This window comes from Myxocyprinus asiaticus, chromosome 16, assembly GCF_019703515.2.
Source record: "Myxocyprinus asiaticus isolate MX2 ecotype Aquarium Trade chromosome 16, UBuf_Myxa_2, whole genome shotgun sequence".
Taxonomy (NCBI): domain Eukaryota; kingdom Metazoa; phylum Chordata; class Actinopteri; order Cypriniformes; family Catostomidae; genus Myxocyprinus; species Myxocyprinus asiaticus.
The window spans coordinates 43,981,192-44,002,984 of NC_059359.1; the positions used below are offsets into that span (position 1 = coordinate 43,981,192).

General features: G+C 38.2%; 1 protein-coding gene across 1 annotated transcript; it reads right to left on the reverse strand.

Annotated features, from left to right (window-relative positions):
- Positions 1-10,193: 10,193 nt before the first annotated feature.
- Positions 10,194-21,347, reverse strand: LOC127453898 (threonylcarbamoyl-AMP synthase-like). Its single transcript, XM_051720659.1, has 6 exons — positions 21,126-21,347; positions 17,480-17,675; positions 16,765-16,879; positions 12,646-12,765; positions 12,428-12,558; positions 10,194-10,910 (listed from the first exon to the last, which is right to left on the reverse strand). The coding sequence occupies exons 1-6, from the start codon at positions 21,283-21,285 to the stop codon at positions 10,841-10,843; spliced, it is 792 nt and encodes a 263-aa protein (XP_051576619.1). The 5' UTR covers positions 21,286-21,347; the 3' UTR covers positions 10,194-10,840.
- Positions 21,348-21,793: the final 446 nt, after the last annotated feature.

Genomic DNA, 21,793 nt, shown 5'->3' on the forward strand with positions numbered 1-21,793 from the left:
GGTGTACCTAGGAGAATTGGTGCTGTTTTGAAGGCAAAGGTGGTCACACCCTGAATATTGATTGATCTTTTTTATGTTTACTGGACTTTGTATGATGTTAATTGATAAATTAAAACCGTTTATAGCATTATTTTGAAGACATCCTCACTATGCAACATTTTTCACAAGTGCCTAAAACTTGCGCACAGTACTGTACCTGTGACCTCACACTGGATCCAAACACTGCACACCCTCATCTCTCTCTGTCTGATGGCAACTGAAAGGTGAACCGTGTGGAAGAAGAGCAGTCATATCCTGATCATCCAGAGAGATTTGATTCATATAGTCAGGTGTTGAGTAGAGAGAGTCTGTCCAGATGCCGTTATTGGGAGGCGGAAATGAATGGCATGGCTGACATATCAGTGGTATATAAAAGAATGAGCAGGAAAGGGGGAAGTGATGATTGTTGGTTTGGATACTATAAAAAATTCCTGGAATTTGAACTGCTCAGTGAGCAGTTACTCTATACATAATAGTAAGAAAATTGACATATATTTGCCTCTTAACCCTGCTCTAAGAGAGTTGGCATGTATCTGGACAGGTCGGCTGGCCTTCTTTCCTTTTTATACAGTCTGACACAAACATACGCTTACATTTCAGTCCACATTCACTGAGCCCATCTATGCTGGATTTGGGCTTTAACTCGACTCCCCTGTGCTGTTGAATCTGACAGCAAAGCCTTAATTTCCCCAAAAGTAAACCTAAATGAAAGCACATAATCAGTCAGTTATGGACTGTGGGTGGGCCGTCTGAGCCTGAAACTACCTTGACTCTTTGGTAACCATCCAGGGCCATATAGTGACTTAACCAAATTAATATTAAAAAGAGCCAAGACTTCATCAAAGTAGGATTCATAAATTCAGACCCCTTGTTAAAACTCTTGAGTTGTAAGGTTTTGAAGATGTATTGCACTGATTTTTTTTAATACATTTTGAAAAATATTGTGAGAACTAAGGGTGCATTCACACACCTGTGAACCACACCCGAGTTCAGAAAACAACGCACACACCAACCAAAGGAACTGAACTTTAACGTCTAACAAACCCGGGTGTGCACCAAAAATGCTAGTGGTATGCGGTACGATTCATGTGAACTCCGGTACATTTCACTGCTAAAATGAATGCAAACACAGAAGTGAAACACTATTGATGACATAATTTAAATCTTTGCATGCTGCACTATTGTGTAGGGATAATAAACAGTCAGCCTGTCCTTATCGCAAAATATACTCTTGTATAACCCTGAAGGGGTTTATTTTGCGATAATGACCATCTGACTGCTAATTATCCAGATTATTACAAGAGACTTGCAAAGTAAATAAATAAATGGACATGAAACATTGATTTCAGTTTAAATTATTTTATTATCTTACCTAATTGTAGAGTGATACAAGTAGGAAAGTTGACTGGCAATCCTTGGATAACCAGTATGATATGACTTGGGGCCGAATCATACTCTACGCAAGTATGTGCATCTTGCAATGCAAGCTCAAGGTCACGTGTAGTTGCGTTCTACATAGTGCATTCTCACCATTGCCGCAAGAGGCGCAAGATTAGTGTGAACTGTCCGCTTCTACGGTGATTTTTCTTTTAACTCAACTTCTGTCATGGCGGCAACAGATTGAAGAGAATATTGCTGAGAAAGCAAGTTCAAGTCAATATATTTATAGCAATTTACCAGAATAACAACACATTCAGTTTAAATGGCACATACATTTGAAGGTAACTCTATCGCCCCCTTAAGTACTGAGGTTTGTTCCCGCCACGGTAATGCAAGAACATGCTAAGCATGTTTAACCGTACCACAACCGTGGCCAAGCACTTGCATTTGCTTGTGTAGAGTATGTTTCCGCCTTTAATCCCCAGATGTGCGGTTGTTCAGAAATACCAGACCACTAGATGGTGCGATTGACCAATCAAAATGTTATATTCCAGAGAGCCATGTTATAAAATGAAATATTGCATCTCTCATACCTGTTTGTCTTATTAAAAAAAAAAAGGCCATCAGAGGGATTAACGCATCGTATATAATAATAATAATTTAGTGAAGACTTAAACTACCGAAAAATTCACTTTTTACCTCTAATATTTTTTCATAATCCATGTTTTCATTATTGCCTTGAGTGGAGAAAATTAACTGGGCTGCCCTATGAAAGTGTCATTCACAGATAAGCTTGCATTTAAATGTAGCAATGTTACATAGTTGTTAAAGGTCTTCAGCATTTCATGGAAGGCTACATTCTCAACGTGGAATTAGGCAAAGAAATCTGTGATGCAGCGGTTTCCTTCAGGATCAAAGCACATGATTCTCATGTTCAATTTAAGAGATAAGCCTAATTTTTTCAGACAACAAGAAATAATCCTGAAAATTTACTGTGCTAAACCCTTTGGTTTCAACAAAAATTATCGTAACCAGAAATAATTAGGAAATTATTAACCTGTAAACAGCATTTTAAAATAACGTTTTCATTCTGAACAAGTGAAAGACTTTTTTTTTTTGTTTTTCATTCCTTGAACCATTTTTAGTCCCTGAATAATATCATATGAACAATGACCAGCAGGGGAAGGGGGAAGAAATCGAACTTTGGTTCGATCCAAGCAACCAAACCAAGTGTGAAAGCACCCTAAGACAAAGTGTAGAGCATATTTATATACAAAAGGTCAACATTTTAAATGTATGTAACAATTGAATATTACTTTGATAAAGAAAAAAAAAAAAAAAAAAAAGTACAAACATGTAAACTTCATTATTGCATCTGGCAGATTTGTGAGAGTAATCATTTGTCTCAAATGAGTAAATTTCATTATTTGTCAACTTTATTCTTTCATCTGCCAGAAATTAACTAAAGTTTGTTTCAGTATGTACCCTATATAGGATAAGCGGCTATAGAAAATAGATGGAGGGATGTTTCAGTATGTTAGATGCAGGTTTAGTACTGCAGATTTACTGATTTGCCTATATACAAACTGTCAATATTCCTCTCGGAACAAGTACACGGTCACTCACATTTATTCATTTTGCCTCTGCCGGTCAAGGGGTTTTGTAGGTCAGCTGATGTCTGGGTGAGACATCTTTTTTTATTTCTTAGTGCTTGGGCAAGTTATATTTACCTAGTTTAAGTAATATCAGGCATTAAAACTATAGCTCAAACTTTACAAGGAATTTCGTTTTAATACAAGACAACATAAGTTCATAGCGCAAAACTGCTTCACTGTATTTTTTTAAATTAATAATTAGACATTATGCTTAACTGCTAATTATGCTAAACTTTTTTTTCTTTATTAAGAGCTCAGGATGGTTACTCTCAAAAATATCACAATTAATTGTATTTATTTTTTATTAAACTGTGTTCATCATTGAAGTGTATTGAAATCATTGTCAATATTAAATGGCATTTTAGTGCATTTAAAACAAATTAAATAGCTCCAGACACACAGTCTCAGGTCACTGACCCTTTCATGGTATTTGTGGCATCAGCCAAAAGTAAAGCCATTTTAGCGGTGGAGCAAGTTATTTTTTTGTAGGTGCTATAAGCTTTGTTTGCCATTCTGAAACTTCCACCAGACTGAGCCGTTGAATTAGAAATGCCCTCTTTTTCCTAAAACCTGGACTCCAAAGTTATGCATGCACACAGACATACTTGGCAATCCGAGATGGAGCAGAAGAGCATCTCAATGTCACATGCATAGAAAGTGAACCCGCATAATTATGAAACTCTTTTGATTGTCTAAAAGCTTTTGACTGCAGCAGTTTCCCCCCGCTGTTTACCGAGCCTAGGGCTGTATTTTGATCCATCCCTGTGTCTTGGGGCTTTTGAATTTGTTCACTAAAAAGATTAGTTCAGATTCATTTACTGATTAGTTCAGGTGACCATTTCAGCAAATTATGCCTTTGCGCATGTAGATGCCCTAAACTGAGTGTCTTTTGTGTGTTTTGAGCGAGTCATTGAAGCAAAAGCTAGTTTTTGACCAAAACAAGTCTTATTACCCTTTCTCTCCTTGTTGAATGAGATCGGCGAACTGAATGAATGACATGCCTGGTCCTCTCGTTCATTTGGTCAACAGATCTTCATTCACAAATGAGATGACTGATAATCAATTTCGTTCGGGAACAAGACAGGGTTCCTTCAGGGTCACAATTTCATCCCTCGTGCTCTGAACGCCTGAATTTTCACTTAGTCATTGATATTGCACACCTTCACAGCAAGTGGATTATTTTCTACATTCCTGCTGTGCTCCGACGAACAGTGTATCCTTTGAACCCTTCCGTGTTTGATATTGTGCATCGTGTTGTATTGTGTTCTTTCAGTGAAAATAAAAGCCTTTTTCTTCATAAAGTCTTTATAAAGATGACATTTTGCAAATATTTCCACACACACATGAAAACGAGCGATATATCCTATATCGATATATATGCGTTCACTGAGAACGTATGAAACTCAAGGCACTTTGCTCTTGGCTTGCTTTCCTTCTAAACACTGATGTCGCTCCCCTCTCATCCCACTATACTCCTGCAGCTCCCAAGGTATGGGAAATAAATGTCTGAGGTTTGAGTTGGATTTGTCACCAGCCCAGCCTTGCGTGCCTCTTCTCCTCCATATGAACGGCATCGCCCATTCAGGAAAGGTGCTGTTATTGCCTGGGCTGAGCCCACACTGATACAACACTCGCTGAGATTAATTTTGTTCAATGAGAGCACATGAAACTCAAAACGCTTGCTCTTAGCTCTCTTTTATTCTGCAAGCTGAAGCCACTCCCCTCTCCCCCGCCATAATACTCCTGCAGCTCCTGAGGGACCGCACAAAGGAGGCATGCGAGGAAGGTATATAGAGCATGGAGAGTTTGAGGATGATTTGTCGCCGGCATGAACCTTATGTCTCTCCTCTTTTCCATCTAAAAGCGCTTTGCCTGTCCAGTACGGCCATGATGATCTGTGCACTGGCGCGCACGATCTGATCACATTCGTCTGAGATAATGAGGGGCATGCTCTATTCTGCTGGTGTTTATCCCTGTCAGACACAAGCGCTGTTTATCACCCAGGCTGAGTCCACATGAGTCCAGGTGGCCAGACGCAAAGTTGTCACAACAGACGCATCCAACACAGGCTGGTTAGCCCTGTGTGACAGCAGTCCAGCCTTCGGCACTTGAACAGGTGCTTGAGTGGTGTGGCACATAAATCTCCTGGAGCTGCTTGCAGTCTTCCTAGCTCTCAGAACTTTTTGGTCAGTCATTCAAGGCTTTCACATACTGATCCGGACAGACAACACTGCAGATGTGGAGTACATAAAACACCAGAGGATCATGCCAAATGTTGAACCTGGCATCCCAGCTTCTCCTCTCGTGCAACAAGAATCTCCTGTCAATATGCGTGATGCACATACCCCCAGTCACTTGAAGTGCGGCGCAGATTTGTCATACAAGGGGAATGGAAACTTCACCCTCAGACAGTTCTGATGATATGCCGAGGTGGACCCATCTGCCTCCCTGTAGACCACGCACTGTCGCCTCTGGTACTACATGACTCTGGCTCCACTGGGCTTGTTGAGCAAAGTCCAGGAAGACAGGGAAACCATGCTGTTGGTTTCGCCGGAGTAGCCCAACCGCCTGAGCTGGTAGAGCTGTTGGATACCCCTCCGTGAAGGATTTCACTGAGAAGGGAACAGACTGAATATAAACTCAGCTTTTCTTTTAATAACTCCACACTTTTATTTGAAATGTGGTTTGAGCACAAATTTTCCTCCCTGCCCAATAGGTGGCGATCTGCACAAATAATGCGAATAGCCAAAAACAATAGAAGAAAAGTGAAAATGGAGATTTATTTAAAAAAAAAAAAAAAATTATATTGATCTGTTTCTCACCCACACCTATCATATCGCTTCTAAAGACATGGGGCATTTCTCAATTCTAAGAACAGACTTGCGTTCTTGTGGAGACCGGTCTCGTCAAGCCACCTTGGAAGAACGAACTCGGGAAGGACAGGATGTAAAACGAGTCTATTGCGTGCTTTGAGATGTGCTGCGATTTTTCTGTTGCGCAATTAACCGTCACAACCCATTTGAAGGCAGTGAGAGAACTACTGGCATTATCTCACACACCACTGCCAGCATTATAATCAACACACCAGTGAGGTTTTTGCAGGACTAGTAACACGTTAAAAGAATAAAGTCTGTAAACATTCATTTCCTACATGTGTATTATGATATTAAAATTATGCCCAACAAAACAACAAATGTTTACTGAGTATAACAACTCTGATGAGCCGTCAGACTTTCACAAGCTTACAGCGGGAAACTCTTGTGGTAAAACCACATATATATCAGTGGATAAAACACAACGGAAAATGTCCTTTGCCACCGTAGTATTCTTGCTAACAAGACACCATCCGATGCATCCTCGATATTCGGCCTGATCAAGAACACATCCAGATTATTTTATGCATTCTCAGTACTTGAGTATTGGAATTGAACTTTGGCAGTGGATGATGACGTCGACCAAGTCCACAAGAACGCACATTGAGAAAAAGCCATGGATTTAACCACTGGAGTTATTTTATGCTGCTTTTACAGTATATGCTTTTTAGACCTTCAAAGTTCTGGCCACCATTAACTTGCATTGTACGGACTACAGAGCTGAGATATCCTTCTAAAAACCTTTGCGTTCTGCAGAAGTCAGTCAGTCACATCTGGGATGGCATGAGTGTGAGTAAATGAGAATTTTAATTTTTTGGTGAACTATCCCTTTAAAGGATGTTTAGATATTTTTTTTTAAATAAAACAAGACAAATACTAAGAAATCATTTTTTAGCAGGAGCGTATATTCACATGAAACATGTAGGCTTCAGTCCGTTTAATCTTCTATTTTCCTAGTTTCACACGCAGCAGTACCACAGCACTATTTGGCCGTCTCCAAGCAAAGACTTGATTCGCAAGGCACGCAATGTCCCATAGGTGTTTAGGCTCACTCTACAAGGAGCATGTCCTCCTCCTGGGTTTGAGCTAAGTGTGTATTCTTAGAGGCCCTGGCTGCAGGCTTGGCTTTCCCTAGCACCTTTGCCAGGTTTACAACTTTGATGTCTCTTACCTATCGTCCCATGTTCTTACTGCGAAGGAGGGTTGATTTTCAATGTTTACTACCTTGCTAGCTAGTGCATTGTATTTTGATTTGGTCTCATGACCGTGTCACTCTTGGCCTTTTCCAGCGTGAAGAGTAAATGTTTAATGTCCTACTACCCTATGTCAATTTGTTGGTTGTGGACCACTCTGACCTTTTTCCCCACTTTAGTGTGGATGGCTAAAGTTGCACAGTGCTTTACTACCTGGTTTGGCTAGCGTCACTGTTGTATTCTCTGCCTTATATGGCTGAATTCTATCCCTTTTCCTTCCTACACTGCCTGGCCAAAAAGAAAAAAAAAAAAAATAATTGTATACTGTAATATTTTGTTGGACTGCCTTTAGCTTTGATTACGGCGCACATTCGTTGTGGCATTGTTTCAACAACTTTATGCAATGTCACATTTATTTCAGTCGAAAGTTACATACATTTTTGGCCAAGATCTTGTATTGATGATGGGAGAGACGAACCACGCCGTAAAGATTTCTCCAGCACATCCCAAATACTTTCAGTTGGGTTCAGGTTAGGACTCTGTGGTGGCCAATTCATGTGTGAAAATGCTTCCTCATGCTCCCTGAACCACTCTTTCACAATTTGAGCCCGATGAATCTTGGCATTGTCGTCCTGGAATATGCCTGTGCCGTCAGGGAAGTAAAAATCCATTGATGGGATAACCTGGTCATTCAGTACATTCAGATAGTCAGCTGACTTCATTTTATTGCCGCATAACATTGCTGAGCCTAGACCTGACCAACTGAAGCAACCCCAGATCATAACACTGCCTCCAGAGGCTTGTACAGTGGGCACTATGCATGATGGGTGCATCGCTTCATGTGCTTCCCTTCTTACCCTGACGCGCCCATCGCTTTGGAATAGGGTAAATGTGGACTCGGACAACTTGACATTTTCCATTGCTCCACAGTCCAATCTTTATGCACCCTAGCAAACTGGAAGTTGTTTTTTCCAATTAGCCTCACTAATAAGTGGCTTTCTTGTGGCCACACAGCTGTTTAGTCCCAGTCCTGTAAATTCTCGTCGCACTGTGCATGTGGAAACGCTCTTTCACTATTAAACTTAGCTGTTATTTCTACTGTTGATTTGTTCTGATGTGACTTCGCAAAGTGTTTGTGATCTCCGTTCACGATCGTTCAAGACTTTTTTCCCCCACATTTCTTCTGTGAAGCTGACGGTTCACCACTATACTTCCAGGTTTTAATAATGCGTTGGACAGTTCTTGCCCAATTCAAGTGATTTCAGAAATCTCCTTAGTTGTTTTCTTTGCTTGATGCAGGCCAATAATTTTCCCCTTCTGAAACACAGTACCATCTTTTTCACAACCACAGGATACATCTTCCGACATGGTTGTTTAAGAAATTAGAAGCTACACACTGCATCAGTTAGGGTTAGAACAACTGTTGCCAGCTGAAACAATCACTGCAATAATGATCCAATCATAGGCTCTTAAGGATCTGCTTATTTAATCCAAACGGCAACTTTTTTTTTGGGGCCTGGTAGTGTACATCAATATGAAGGAAATACTCAGTAAATGCCTTTTAACTACCCTACTGGCTAGTAGGCATTACTTGTGCGTGCGGATCAGTAGCACAATGTGACGGTATACGATTCCCATAGCATCAACAACTGACGCAGTGTCGAAGTGACCAACTTGAATGGAACAGTATGATTACGACAGTAACCCTGGCTCCCCGAAATGAGGTAACGAGACACTCCGTACACTGGCCGCACAACTGAATTCTCGCTGTTAAGGGTTTGAGAGATGCACACTCATCACTTCAGTCGAAAATCCTGATGAAACTGCGCTGTGCTCCGGTTTATATGCTCGTGGTGACGCGCATTGGGGCGGAGTTTCATGTGCCATCTGCCAATAAATTGGTGTGATTTTAGAGGGCGAGACATTGTTTGGAATCACTAACATACACACATTTAACTAACAAATATGGGGGGTGCTAAGCGTTCATGAATCCGGAGGAAAGTTTTCTTTTACATACAAATTATTTCAAATTTACAAGTTTCATGAATGAAGCCCACAGAGTTTCCTGTAATGCAGTGTCTCTCACAATGTTTCAGAGGAATAGTAAAAGGGACTTACCCATGTTACAACTGCATGGCAAGATATGAAAGGAAATAAAGTCATTGGGTGCTTTAATTAGCAGTTACAAAAATCTAATTCGATTTTATTACAAAAAGCCAAAATTAAATTGTTAAATCAAAACATTCACTTAAAGGATTAGTTCACCCAAAAATTATAATTCTCTCATTCTTCATCTACCCTGATGCCATCCCAGATCTGCACAACTGTCTTTCTTCAGCAGAACACAAATGAAGATTTTTAGAAGACAGAGCTCTGTCAGGTCCTTATAATGGAAGTACACGGGTGTCTGCACTTTGACAGCCAAGAGTCACATTTAGGCAGCAATAATCCATGTGACTCCAGTCGATCAATGAATGTCGTCTGAAGCGAATCGATAGGTTTATGTAAGAAACAAGTAGATAATTAAAACTTTAAAATCGGCGCTTCCATCCAGGGCTCTGATGCGGTTTGAAATGATCGAACTCTCGCATGACATTCATTCTTCTGTTGTAAAGAAGCGCCGCTTCTGAATTCTTGCGTGATCTCGCCGACACTATTACGGCACACTAATGTACAGCTGCTGACATGAAGCGCTTTTAAAAAGTTAAAAACATTTTAATTATAAATTTTTTACACAAACATATCGATTTACTTCAGAAGACATTCATTGATCGACTGGAGTCACGTGGACTGCTTTTATGCTGCCTAGATATGACTTGGACCGTCAAAGTGCTGGCATCAGTGTACTTCCATTATAAGGACCTGACAGAGCTCTATCTTCTAAAAATCTTCATTTGTGTTCTGCTGAAGAAAGACAGTCATACACATCTGGGATGGCATCAAGGTAAGTAAATAATGAGAGAATTTTCATTTTCGGGTGAACTACTCCTTTAAGACATAGAAACAAATGTTCAGACTACTTTAAATCATCACCAGTAATATCCCCACCAATGTGTTTTTTAAAGACCACACAATAAGATGATTTACTCGGTCCATAATTTAATTCAGTACAGTAATAAGATCCTCTTCACATCAGTTTTAATGTTGTACTCATTTTTATAAAAATATAAGTGCAGCTCTGCCAGAGAGCAAACAATCATTAGAAATTTGCACAATATACTGAATTTAAACTGGCAATAAATATGAATAAAAAGTCTTTGAATCTGTACTGTAACAAAGCTATCAAAACATCAAGCTTCCAAGTGTCCAGTATCTTGAAAAATGTATATTCTCACCATACCACTGTCGCTTCAACGCAATATACATCGAAGGATTCCTCAACAGAAAAGCACTAAACCAACACCTATGCAGTAACGCAAGACTGTAAGTTACCTTAGGAGCTGAACGTTTGCCTGAGTGATCATTTTGATCTCCAACATGCTTGAGAAATTGTATCTGAGGACTTAAAAGGCTTGAAATTATAGTTTAAAAAACACATTCAACTCATAAATCACCAAACCCCAAACTATCTGAAAAGGCCCAATAGTGAGAATGACATTTACAGACACTTTTGATGACACCTTCTCTTTGGTCATCCAAACCATCCACTGGTCTGTGTACATGCTGACTGTGACCTACAGCAGGTTTAGTGTGCTTGAACTCATTGATTGACAGAATTCTCCAGCAGTCCATACTTGCCCTCCAGTACCTGAACTGTTGCAGTGAGGGCACTGTGAACAAAAGAGAGTAGAGACACAGGGTGATAACATTACATATAATATTGTATGTAACTAATAACTTATGGGCGAAGATGGCTTTGAATTAGCAGTGGATTTCCTTCATTACAAAGTGATTCAAGCTTGTGTAATGTGTATTAGTGCCACCAAACAGAATTGCAAAAATACCTCATGTCTGCCAGTGGTTGGAAAAAACGAGACTCATGCTTTTGATGGAGTCCAACCCCATTGCTATTGTAGTTTAAAGCTGAAATATGTCACTTTTTCTATGTTAAAATACTTTCTTCTATCCCATCTTAATATGCAGAGACAACTATTAGTAAACCATTCACAGGTTAATTTTCTTAAACTGTACACATGGTGTCTGTGATGCAAGTTTGTTTTGAGTAACTAGACTCAAAAGACACAACAACATTGACTCGACCAATGGCGTGAGTTAGGGGTGGGGTAATCTCTTTGATCAGCGGCAGATGGTGCATTCAGAAAGCTTTATTGAAAACATTGTTTTTCCCCCAATTCCATTTGGCGATGCAGAAATGACACACTTCAGCTTTAAGATTACTTAATAAAAACATTAACCATAGACTTAATATAAACTATACACAATATTCAGAAATAAAGTTTTACCCTGACTGTCCTTGAGTCTATTTTCTACTGTGGAAAGGGCTGTGCAATATGGCTACAAAAATATCCTTATTAGCCTATTGCAATATTTCACATGAATCTCGATAATTATGTATTTGGTTTGAAATGGCACAAGTGCTTTTTATTAAAAAAAATTGTCAGAGTAACCATCACTTCATCCAAATAGCCATTGTAGCCAAGTATATTCAAAATGTTTAATGCACAAAGTAAAAATGACCAAGATGACACAAGGCAAAAAGACAAGTTACCGAGTGCAACTTTAATTTATATGCACCAATATCAAATACATCGAAACCTAATAACAAGCATTATTTAAATACATATATTTTACTTACATATTTTTTGTGAAGGCACATGGTGTGCAAAAACCACAAAATCTTGTTATTTTTCAAACCCAGTTGCATATAATACTGAATTATTTTGGGATCCAGTGTTTATTATTATTATACTGAATTAATATTATTACGATGAGTATTAGGTTTGTTTATACAATAGTAAGATATTTTTGTCATCTATACTTCACCTTCACCTGGAGCATTTATTTTTGCACAAAACTGAAAATGCAGCATGCACTTGACAGTTTACAATAATCCTCATTACAAATCAGGTAAAACGCTTAATCACATATGAACATTTCATGATTTTTATTCAATTGATTAATTGTGCAGCCCTGAAGTATCGTGAAATTAGTCTAATGGTACGACTGTTAGGAAATATAGTGGCTGAATAAAAAGTGCATTAAAATCATTGCTATATTCAGAATATTGCTTCATTTTCTATTGCCAGAACAAATCATGAATATTCAATACATCATCCAGCCCTAGAGTTAATATTGTTTTAATATGCATCTCAGAGAGGTTACTCACCATCCAGGTCTGATTATATGGTATCTGCCACACACAGAAAGATCTACTACTGTTGAACCCAGACGACTTTTGTCTCCAATCGGGCCACCGTCCACTACAACAGACAGACTGGGCCACAAATCCTCAAACTCCTTCAGAAATAAAACCATCAGAATCAATAAAAGCTTGTTTGAAATGATTCATGCAGCAGAAACCTCAGTAATGTGTTGTGCACTTACATGAACAGCAAGCGTACTGTTGTGTGCACTGACGTTAGCACTGGTGAGAGCGAGCGGCTCACTGCACATCTGACAGAGGCGCCGCATGAACAGGTGGTCTGGAATACGGACCCCTATGAGCTACAGGACACACAATTAATGAAGACACCTCTCCAAAAACACACTAACAGATGAACAAATGTAGAAGTGCACTTAAACAATATAATATATAGTGGAGACTGGGGCTAGTTGTCACAGGGGCTAGGCCTACATCTAGTTCAAAACCCTCTTAAATTAGAATAATCTATGTGAATTCTGTCTTGCAATCTAAAATGTCAGTATTTTTTGTAATATGGTTCTTCAACTTCAGAACAAAATCGAGTAAAATAACAGATTGATCTGAAAATGACAGCCAAACACACTGCCTGGCCAAAAAAAATGATAATAAACTAATACACTAATATTTTGTTGGACTGCCTTTAGCTTTGATTGCGGCACCCATTTGTCGTGGCATTGTTTCGACAACCTTATGCAACATCACAACATTTATTTCCATCCAGAGTGGCTTTAATTTTTAGCTGAGATCTTGTGTTGATGACGGGAGAGTCGAACCACTCCGTAAAGTCTTCTCCAGCACATCCCAAAGATTTTCAATGGGGTTAAGGTCAGGATTCTGTGGTGTCCAATTCATGTGTGAAAATGCTTCCTCATGCTCCCTGAACCACTCTTTCACAATTTGAGCCCGATGAATCTTGGCATTGTCGTCCTGGAATATGCCTGTGCCGTCAGGGAAGTAAAAATCCATTGATGGGATAACCTGGTCATTCAGTACATTCAGATAGTCAGCTGACTTCATTTTATTGCCACATAATGTTGCTGAGCCTAGACCTGACCAATTGAAGCAACCCCAGATCATAACACTGCCTCAAGAGGCTTGTGCAGTGGGCACTATGCATGATGGGTGCATCGCTTCATGCGCTTCCCTTCTTACCTTGACGTGCCCATCACTTTGGAATAGGGTAAATCTTGACTCAGACCACATGACCTTTTTCCATTGACCAAAGTCCAATCTTTATGCTCCCCAGCAAACTGAAGTCGTTTTTTTCTGATTAGCTTCACTAACAAGTGGCTTTCTTGTGGCCACACAGCTGTTTAGTCCCAATCCTGTAAGTTCTTGTCACATTGTGTGTGTGGATATGCCTTACTTTCACTATTAAACATAGCCATGAGATTTTTTTTATGATGTGACCAAGCGTTTTAGTGATCTCAAATCACAATCATTCAAGATTTTTTTCGATCACATTTCTTCCGCGAACCTGACAGTTCACCACTATACTTCCAGGTTTTAATAATGCGTTGGACAGTTCTTAACCCAATTCCAGTGATTTCAGCAATCTCCTTAGTTGTTTTCTTTGCTTGATGCAGGCCAATAATTTTCCCCTTCTTAAACACAGTAACATCTTTTCCACAACCACAGGATACATCTTCCGACATGGTGGTTTAAGAAATGAGAAGCAACACACTGCATTGGTTAGGGTTAAAAGAACTGTTGCCAGCTGAAACATATTAATCACTGCAATAATGATCCAATCATAGGCTCTCAAGTATCTGCTTATTTAATCCAAATGGCGACTTGTTTTTGGCCAGGCAGTGGCTGTCTCTCGTTTGGAAGGCTGCGTGCTAGGTAGGACGCGTCCTTTGAAGGCTGCACTATACCGAGTGTCCTCCTTTAAACAAGTCATTTAAACGAGACAGCCTTCGAAGGACAAACGGAAACAGAATGTAACATGGTTGCTATGACAGCACGCCACTCTTTAACAAGTGCGAGTGCTTTGAGTGACAAGGGAATAAAGTCCTTTTAGAAGGGAATGCATGAGGTACATTTTAGGAGAGTTAAAAGAAAAGAGATTTTACAGGTGTACTTTTACTCTAATACTTCAATTATATATTAATATAATTATAAATATTATATACTCTGCACCCATCTACTGAGGTACTTCAACTTGGGAATTAACATTACTTGCGTTTGAACGTCATATTTACGGGCAAATTGGCATCATTTTTTTAGACATTTCCATTGAAGCAAAGTACTGTGGGTTATGAGTGCCCAGAAGGATACGCCTCATGCATCCTCCAAATTCCCATGAAAGAAGATCGCATTCGAAGGCTGCATTCGGAGTGTCCTACTCGCTTTTCTGAAACGAGACAGTCTCGATGACGTATGCGGCCGACAAATGCGACCTCCAGAGGACACATCCTTCCAAACGAGACACAGCCAGTGTATTCTGGTATATTCTTTTTACCTGACATTTAATTTGATTTTTCTTTGTTTTCTTCAAACATCACTTGTCTCATATTTCATCTCAAGCATGCTCTATACTGATAATTTCGTCCACTTGGTTAAGTACACCAACTATAATTTTTGGCCATTACCCATATTAACTAAAAACTACTGCCCGATAGCGATATTTTGCCATATACATTATTTTGTCATCAGTTAACTGTACATTTTTAAAACAATTTATGAGAAAAACAGAGGTACAAAAGCTTTTTACTGTTCTAAAAATAATTTCCATTGAACATGTATTGCATCTGTTCAACATGTGACAGGCCAATGCTTTAAAGAGAGCCAAAATGAAAGAAATAGATTAAAAATATATGAAAAATAACTAAAAAGCATAATGATTGATGTGAAGATTATTTTGTACTTTGCCATTCAAAAAAACAGAACACACATTTAACGTGTTTGTAGTGTATATAATAGAAAATCACAAATTCATATTATGGGCAATTCCACAGAAATGTCAATGACATCATGGAAAAATAAAACGCTACCAAAAGGAACAAAACACCCATTTAAGTTCTATTGTGGTATAATGGATAATATCATAGACACCACTAGAGGGCTCCGCTTGCTTACACAATGCTGACTGAAGCACTGATTGCAGTCTATTTAAGCTTTCAAGGTTAAGTAATGCGCAAGTCCATTTTGCGATTTCAATCTTAATCAGTTTTGCAGACTTAATGGAAACCATATCAATGTCAAAGTTTGCTGGTTTCAAAGCGTTTTGGATGGTTTTACATCATCATGTATAGGTAAGTGCCGATTTCACAATGGTCACATCTGTAACAATTTTTTTTCATCATTAATCATTACATATTACATGTTCTTAGGAGTGCCAACCCTTCTACATATTGTGGCTATTATTATTTCTGGATTGTGCATTTGAATTCACAGAGTTTTTACAAAGTGTGATAATTATAAATAAATAAATATTTTCATGCTTGAAACCGATGGTTTAAATTTGGTCAATAATTGGCCGATAAATACTGGCGGCCGATACGTCGCATCCCTACTTTATAAGGGGCAAAATTATTTGGTGGAAATGATGCCACAACTGCACAGCAGCCTCTGTCCATCTATCCATTTCGATTTGAAAAGCCTACAACAACAACAACAACTCGAAAGCTTTTAAAAATGGCTGGTATTGGCTGTCTGATGGCATATTTTCTTAACCAATCAGAAGAATTTGCTGTTTTGACTCAATTCAAATAGTTCCACTTTGCAAAGAAAGTACCATATCAGGAGCAGGTACTAAATTGGTTCAGGTTTTAGTTCCACGTGTAACTAGTTCATGTCTTGGGAAAACGAGAACCTAAAATAGTTCCAGGAATTAAGAAAAGTTCCTGCAGTGGAAAAATGCCTAATTGTTGGTTGCTCTGAGTTTATGGGCCCTTTGGCTCCCACTTTTACAGTAAAGATTCAGTTGATTGCATCTGAAGCACAGTCTGAAGAAAGTAAACATCTGATTACAGATAATTAAATACACATTATCCTTCAACCCTTACTTTTAAATGTCATTTTAATTACACTATTTGTTGGCCAAAGATAATGGATATTTTTATGTTACCTTTTATATTTTTTTACATTTTCACCTTCTGAACTTTGCTGAAAGCCTATAATAGGTTGTTTAATAGGCTGTTGATTTAAATAGATTATTTTGTAGCCGAGACTTCAAGGTATAAGGTGTCTATCCAAAAGTTGACTTTCAAAAATAAACCTACCTTGAGAAATATTTACTGGAGTATATAGTGACAACTAGCTCCAGTCTCACCTGTAAGTAAAGGTGAAACACCAACCTTAGTAAAAGGATTCAGATCACCGTTCAGTGTGGCTGATCTCTCCAGCACCAGCGTTACGGGTCCAGGCAGCAAATCTCTTAGCAGTTCCTCCTTCACAGACACTTTACAGAACCTGAAACAATGCCAAACACGTGGTCCAGTGATGGTATCGAATGGTAATATCATGTGACAATTTTCATTTTTGGGTAAGGCCAGCATACACTGTGGGAGTTCTGAGACTCGGGAGGTCATGAACCCCTGCAAACATTGAGTTTACCTGCTAATCAAACAGATGCAGTGGTGGTAAATGACGCAACTTTATGACCAGCCAATTTTCCTTTGCAAAATACAGTCACTGCTCCAATCAAATTTTGTTGTTCTGTGGTTTTTGTTGTGTCCTGATTGGTCAACTTTAGGTCGATTTTCAAATCAGCTCATTCAACCACACACACACACACCTCACAAATTCAAGCCGACGATGCCTGAATTTTCAAATTTTTCAAAATGTTGTAAGCTGCTCGTAGGCGCCTCGGCTCCGCTTGCAATACCTCTCACATGATGGGAGCCGCGACCACACGAGCACCAACGATTTCCATGCAATTTCTTCTGACTGGTAAAAAAAAAAGTATTGGGAGCTCGCACAACAGGCACAAGTCGCACCATGTACGTCCAGCCTAAAAGGTTAAGACCTAACTGATGTCAGAAGATCTGCACGTGTAGAATCTGAACAAACCTGTATATGTCCTGTATTTCTCCAACACAGATGGCTAAAGGTTTGTCTCCACTCCTGCCTTTGATATCATAAACTCTCCTGATGGCGTCTGAGTTTTGAGCCACACAGGCGAGACCGTAGATGGTGTCAGTAGGAACAGCCACAACCTGACCAGCCTTCAAAGCCTGTACAGTAGAGTTCAGGATATCTGCCCATTCTGTGTTCACATGAAACAAAAATACATCAGCAAATCTCACAGTTGGATATAAAAGGGGTTTCTTTAACTGCAGGATGTACCAGGGGTTGATTTAGAAACTTTAACCACGCCTTCATTTAGTGTATTTTTGCCACTTTTTAAAACACATTTTATGTACATTTTACTCTTTTAGCCTTATCCCAGGACCAAACTTTCAATCTTAAAATATGAAAATCCATTCTGTCAATGACGTGATGCAATTTTTTTTTTTTGTCCAGATCTATTCATTTATTCACAAATGCACTGCTTGGCCAAAAAAAAAAAATAAAATAAAAATAAAAATCACCATTTGGATTTAAATATGCAGATACTTGAGAGCCTATGATTGGATCATTATTGCAGTGATTAATATGTTTCAGCTGGCAACAATTCTTTTAACCCTAACCAATGCAGTGTGTTAAACAACCATGTCGGAAGACGTATTCTGTGGTCGTTAAAAAGATGTTTCTCTGTTTCAGAAGGGACTAATTATTGGCCTGCATCAAGCAAAGAAAACAAATGAGATTTCTGAAATCACTGGAATTGGGTTAAGAACTGTCCAACGCATTATTAAAACCTGGAAGGATAGTGATGAACGGTCAGCTTCACAGAAGAAATGTGATCGAAAAAAAATCTTCAATGATCGTGATCTGAGATCACTAAAATGCTTTGCGAAGTAACATCATAAAATAAATAAAAAAATAAAATAAATAAACAGAACTCATGACTATGTTTAATAGTGAAAGTAAGAGCATTCCCACACGCACAATGCAACGAGAACTTACAGGATTGGGACTAAACAGCTGTGTGGCCACAAGAAAGCCACTTATTAGTGAGGCTAATCTGAAAAACAACTTCAATTTGCTAGGGAGCATAAAGATTGGAATTTGGTCAATGGAAAAAGGTCATGTGGTCTGATGAGTCCAGATTTACCCTATTCCAAAGTGATGGGCACGTCAAGGTAAGAAGGGAAGCGCATGAAGCGATGCACCCATCATGCATAGTGCCCACTGTACAAGCCTCTTGAGGCAGTGTTATGATCTGGGGTTGCTTCAATTGGTCAGGTCTAGGCTCAGCAGCATTATGTGGCAATAAAATGAAGTCAGCTGACTATCTGAATGTACTGAATGACCAGGTTATCCCATCAATGGATTTTTACTTCCCTGATGGCACTGGCATATTCCAGGATGATAATGCCAAGAATCATCAGGCTTAAATTGTTAAAGAGTGGTTCAGGGAGCATGAGGAAGCATTTTCACACATGAATTGGACACCACAGAGTCCTGACCTTAACCCCATTTAAAGTCTTTGGGATGTGCTGGAGAAGACTTTACGGAGTGGTTCGACTCTCCCGTCATCAACACAAGATCTCAGCTAAAAATTAAAGCAACTCTGGATGGAAATAAATGTTGTGACGTTTCATAAGGTTGTCGAAACAATGTCACAGCGAATGCGCGCAGTAATCAAAGCTAAAAGCGGTCCAATGAAAAATTAGAGTACGCAACTTTTTTTTGGCCAGGCAGTGTACATTAAAAATGCAATTTATAAATTATATATATATATATGTTTTTTTTTTTTTTTTTACTTGAACACCTCTTCTATGATGAACAGGAGTTGATAATCATTTTGATATTTAATTTTTTTGGCAAAACAAAATGTCAAATGTTGATTTAAAATTTGATTAATATTTGAAACAATACATGATTGTCGTCATGAGTTATAATTTATGTATTACACCAATTTTATTTTTATTTAAAATTATTTTGTCATATCATTAAATAGCAATATTTTGACATTTTTATGAAAAGGCACATTTTGCGGAGGACCGTATAGGAAAACGTATTCCGTGATTCAAAAATTCATTGTTTTTGTAAAAAATATATTTACTTTGAAAATTATGTTGGAAGACTTTTTGAAATTAAAGATGCGTACACACACACGTATTTAAGGTGCAAGGAAAGCATTTCAATATCTTTCACTTGATGGTTACACCACTTGACATTTTAAAGTCATTAAATCATTTTTATTTGTAGAAAAAGTTATAAATGTTTTTGAAAAACCAACAAGACACAAAAATTACATTTTGCTGAACTTTACAGGTATGATTAAACTAGATTTTCACATTTTTATCAGCTCGTCAACCTTTTTTTTTTTTTTTTTTTAAATCAATGACCCATATTGTGATATTGTTAGTGACAAAAAATGCAATATGTGTGCTCATCACACCCACCCCTAGTTTTACTCTTATACCAGACTTTCAATCCTTCAATATGAAAACCCATTATATACATTTAAACTTAAACACAGGACAGCTTTTTTTTCTGAAATAGTTTTGCATTCTCTTGCAATACATTTACCATAGTTTTACTACAGTAACCATATTTTAACAATGTTATTCATAGTGAAACCATAGTGATACAGGAAAACAAAAACTATGGTAATAAAAATCATGATTTTGTGGTTATCATGGTTTTACTATAGTAATAGTGTAGAATGTAACCGTAATTCTTGGCGGAAATATTTTTTCTAAATACTATGGTATTTGTAGTAAAACCATAACCACAAAATTATGATTTTTATTACCATATAGTTTCACAATTTCCTGTATTATTACTATGGTTTTAGTACGAATAACAAGGTTAAAATATGTTTACTATAGCAAAACCATGGTAAATGTATTATGATGGCACGCAAACTACTTCAGATAATTCCCGCCCTGTCCTCTGAGGGACTCTGCAGGAATAAACCATTTCAAGATTTGTTGAAGTGTCCCTCAATTGTGGCGTCATTTCCACCACGATTAACAATTGAGACACTAATAAGACAAAAGTTTTATCAAAATTGGTGTATTAAGTTCTGCGACGAACACAAAACAAAATCAAGGTAAATATCACTTCTACGTCATTTGCCATCAAGCTTGTCAAACTGTGCAAAATATTATCATTGTGTTAAAAATGAGCCTTAGCAAAACTAAAGGAGTCAGCCATTTTCAGCAAACATTTCCAAAAAATAAATTAAAAATAAAATATATAAATAAAAAGTTTAAAAATTTAATTTCCAATTCTGTGATTTCACCAAAGAATGAATGGTGATTTGAGATGTGGTGGAGAGAGAGAGGAAAAAAAAAAAAAAAAAGTCTACTGTGATGCAAAAAAGATCCACTCTTAAACTGTTTTAAGGGAATGTTAAATAAAACTGCCCAAAGTGCTCATTAAAAAAAAAAAAATCGAAAGTGAAAGACACAGACGGAAGCTCATGGTAACCGATAACAAACATGTAACAGCCCAGTAACATATGTCCAGAACCCAGCATTGGTTTCGGTTTTGAAATTACGTGAAGACAGTTGTTAAACTTCATCTGTCCAGTCTTTCGTAATATCATCATAATCATAATAATCATCATCATCATCATTAGACTTGTGTCTTGTCTCACCCGGCTGTGACATCAGCTCATCTGAACTCAGCGCTGGCAGTCGCAAGACTCTCGTCTTCAGCTCTTTACACATGCTGACACTCTTAAACAACTTATTTAGTGCGTGAGAACGAGTATTTAACCGTGTGCAGGTCGCACGAATAAATGCGAACACGATCATAAACCGTACAGATCAACGACGCGTAGACAACATGCTGCTTCATACACGAGGTGAATCCGCGTTTGACAACACTTCAAAATAAAAGTCTCTGTACGGTTCATTCAAAGGCACACGTGGACTGAACAAGCAGGCATTAACAATATAAAGAAGAATTGAATACAATGTAATCATCTATTATTTAATGGGATGATATATTATTATCAATAAGTAATAGGCCTACTTTCTACATTCATTTGAATTATTTATGTATATTGATCTTTCAGTTGTGGACTTCAGGAACGTCAAATTCAGTGCAGATCAACCAGGTGCATCTAGTTTAGGACAAACACGATTAATTTGCTAATATAATTAAGTAGGGCCAATGAATAATTAATATAATTAAGACCGACATATAACGCAATTCTTCAGGATGCGTCATATAACAAAAAACACTAAAAATGGAGTTGCATGCAGGAGCTGTAATAAGAGTTGAATTTGTCCACATTTAAAGATTACCGCGTTGAAGTTT

Coding starts and splice junctions, on each gene's coding strand:
- LOC127453898 (XM_051720659.1), bottom strand. CDS start 21,285: ATGATCGTGTTCGCATTTATTCGTGCGACCTGCACACGGTTAAATACT. Junction 12,766..16,764: donor ATCTGAATCCTTTTACTAAG/GTTGGTGTTTCA, acceptor TGTGTCCTGTAG/CTCATAGGGGTCCGTATTCC. Junction 10,911..12,427: donor CATATAATCAGACCTGGATG/GTGAGTAACCTC, acceptor TTTTGTTCACAG/TGCCCTCACTGCAACAGTTC.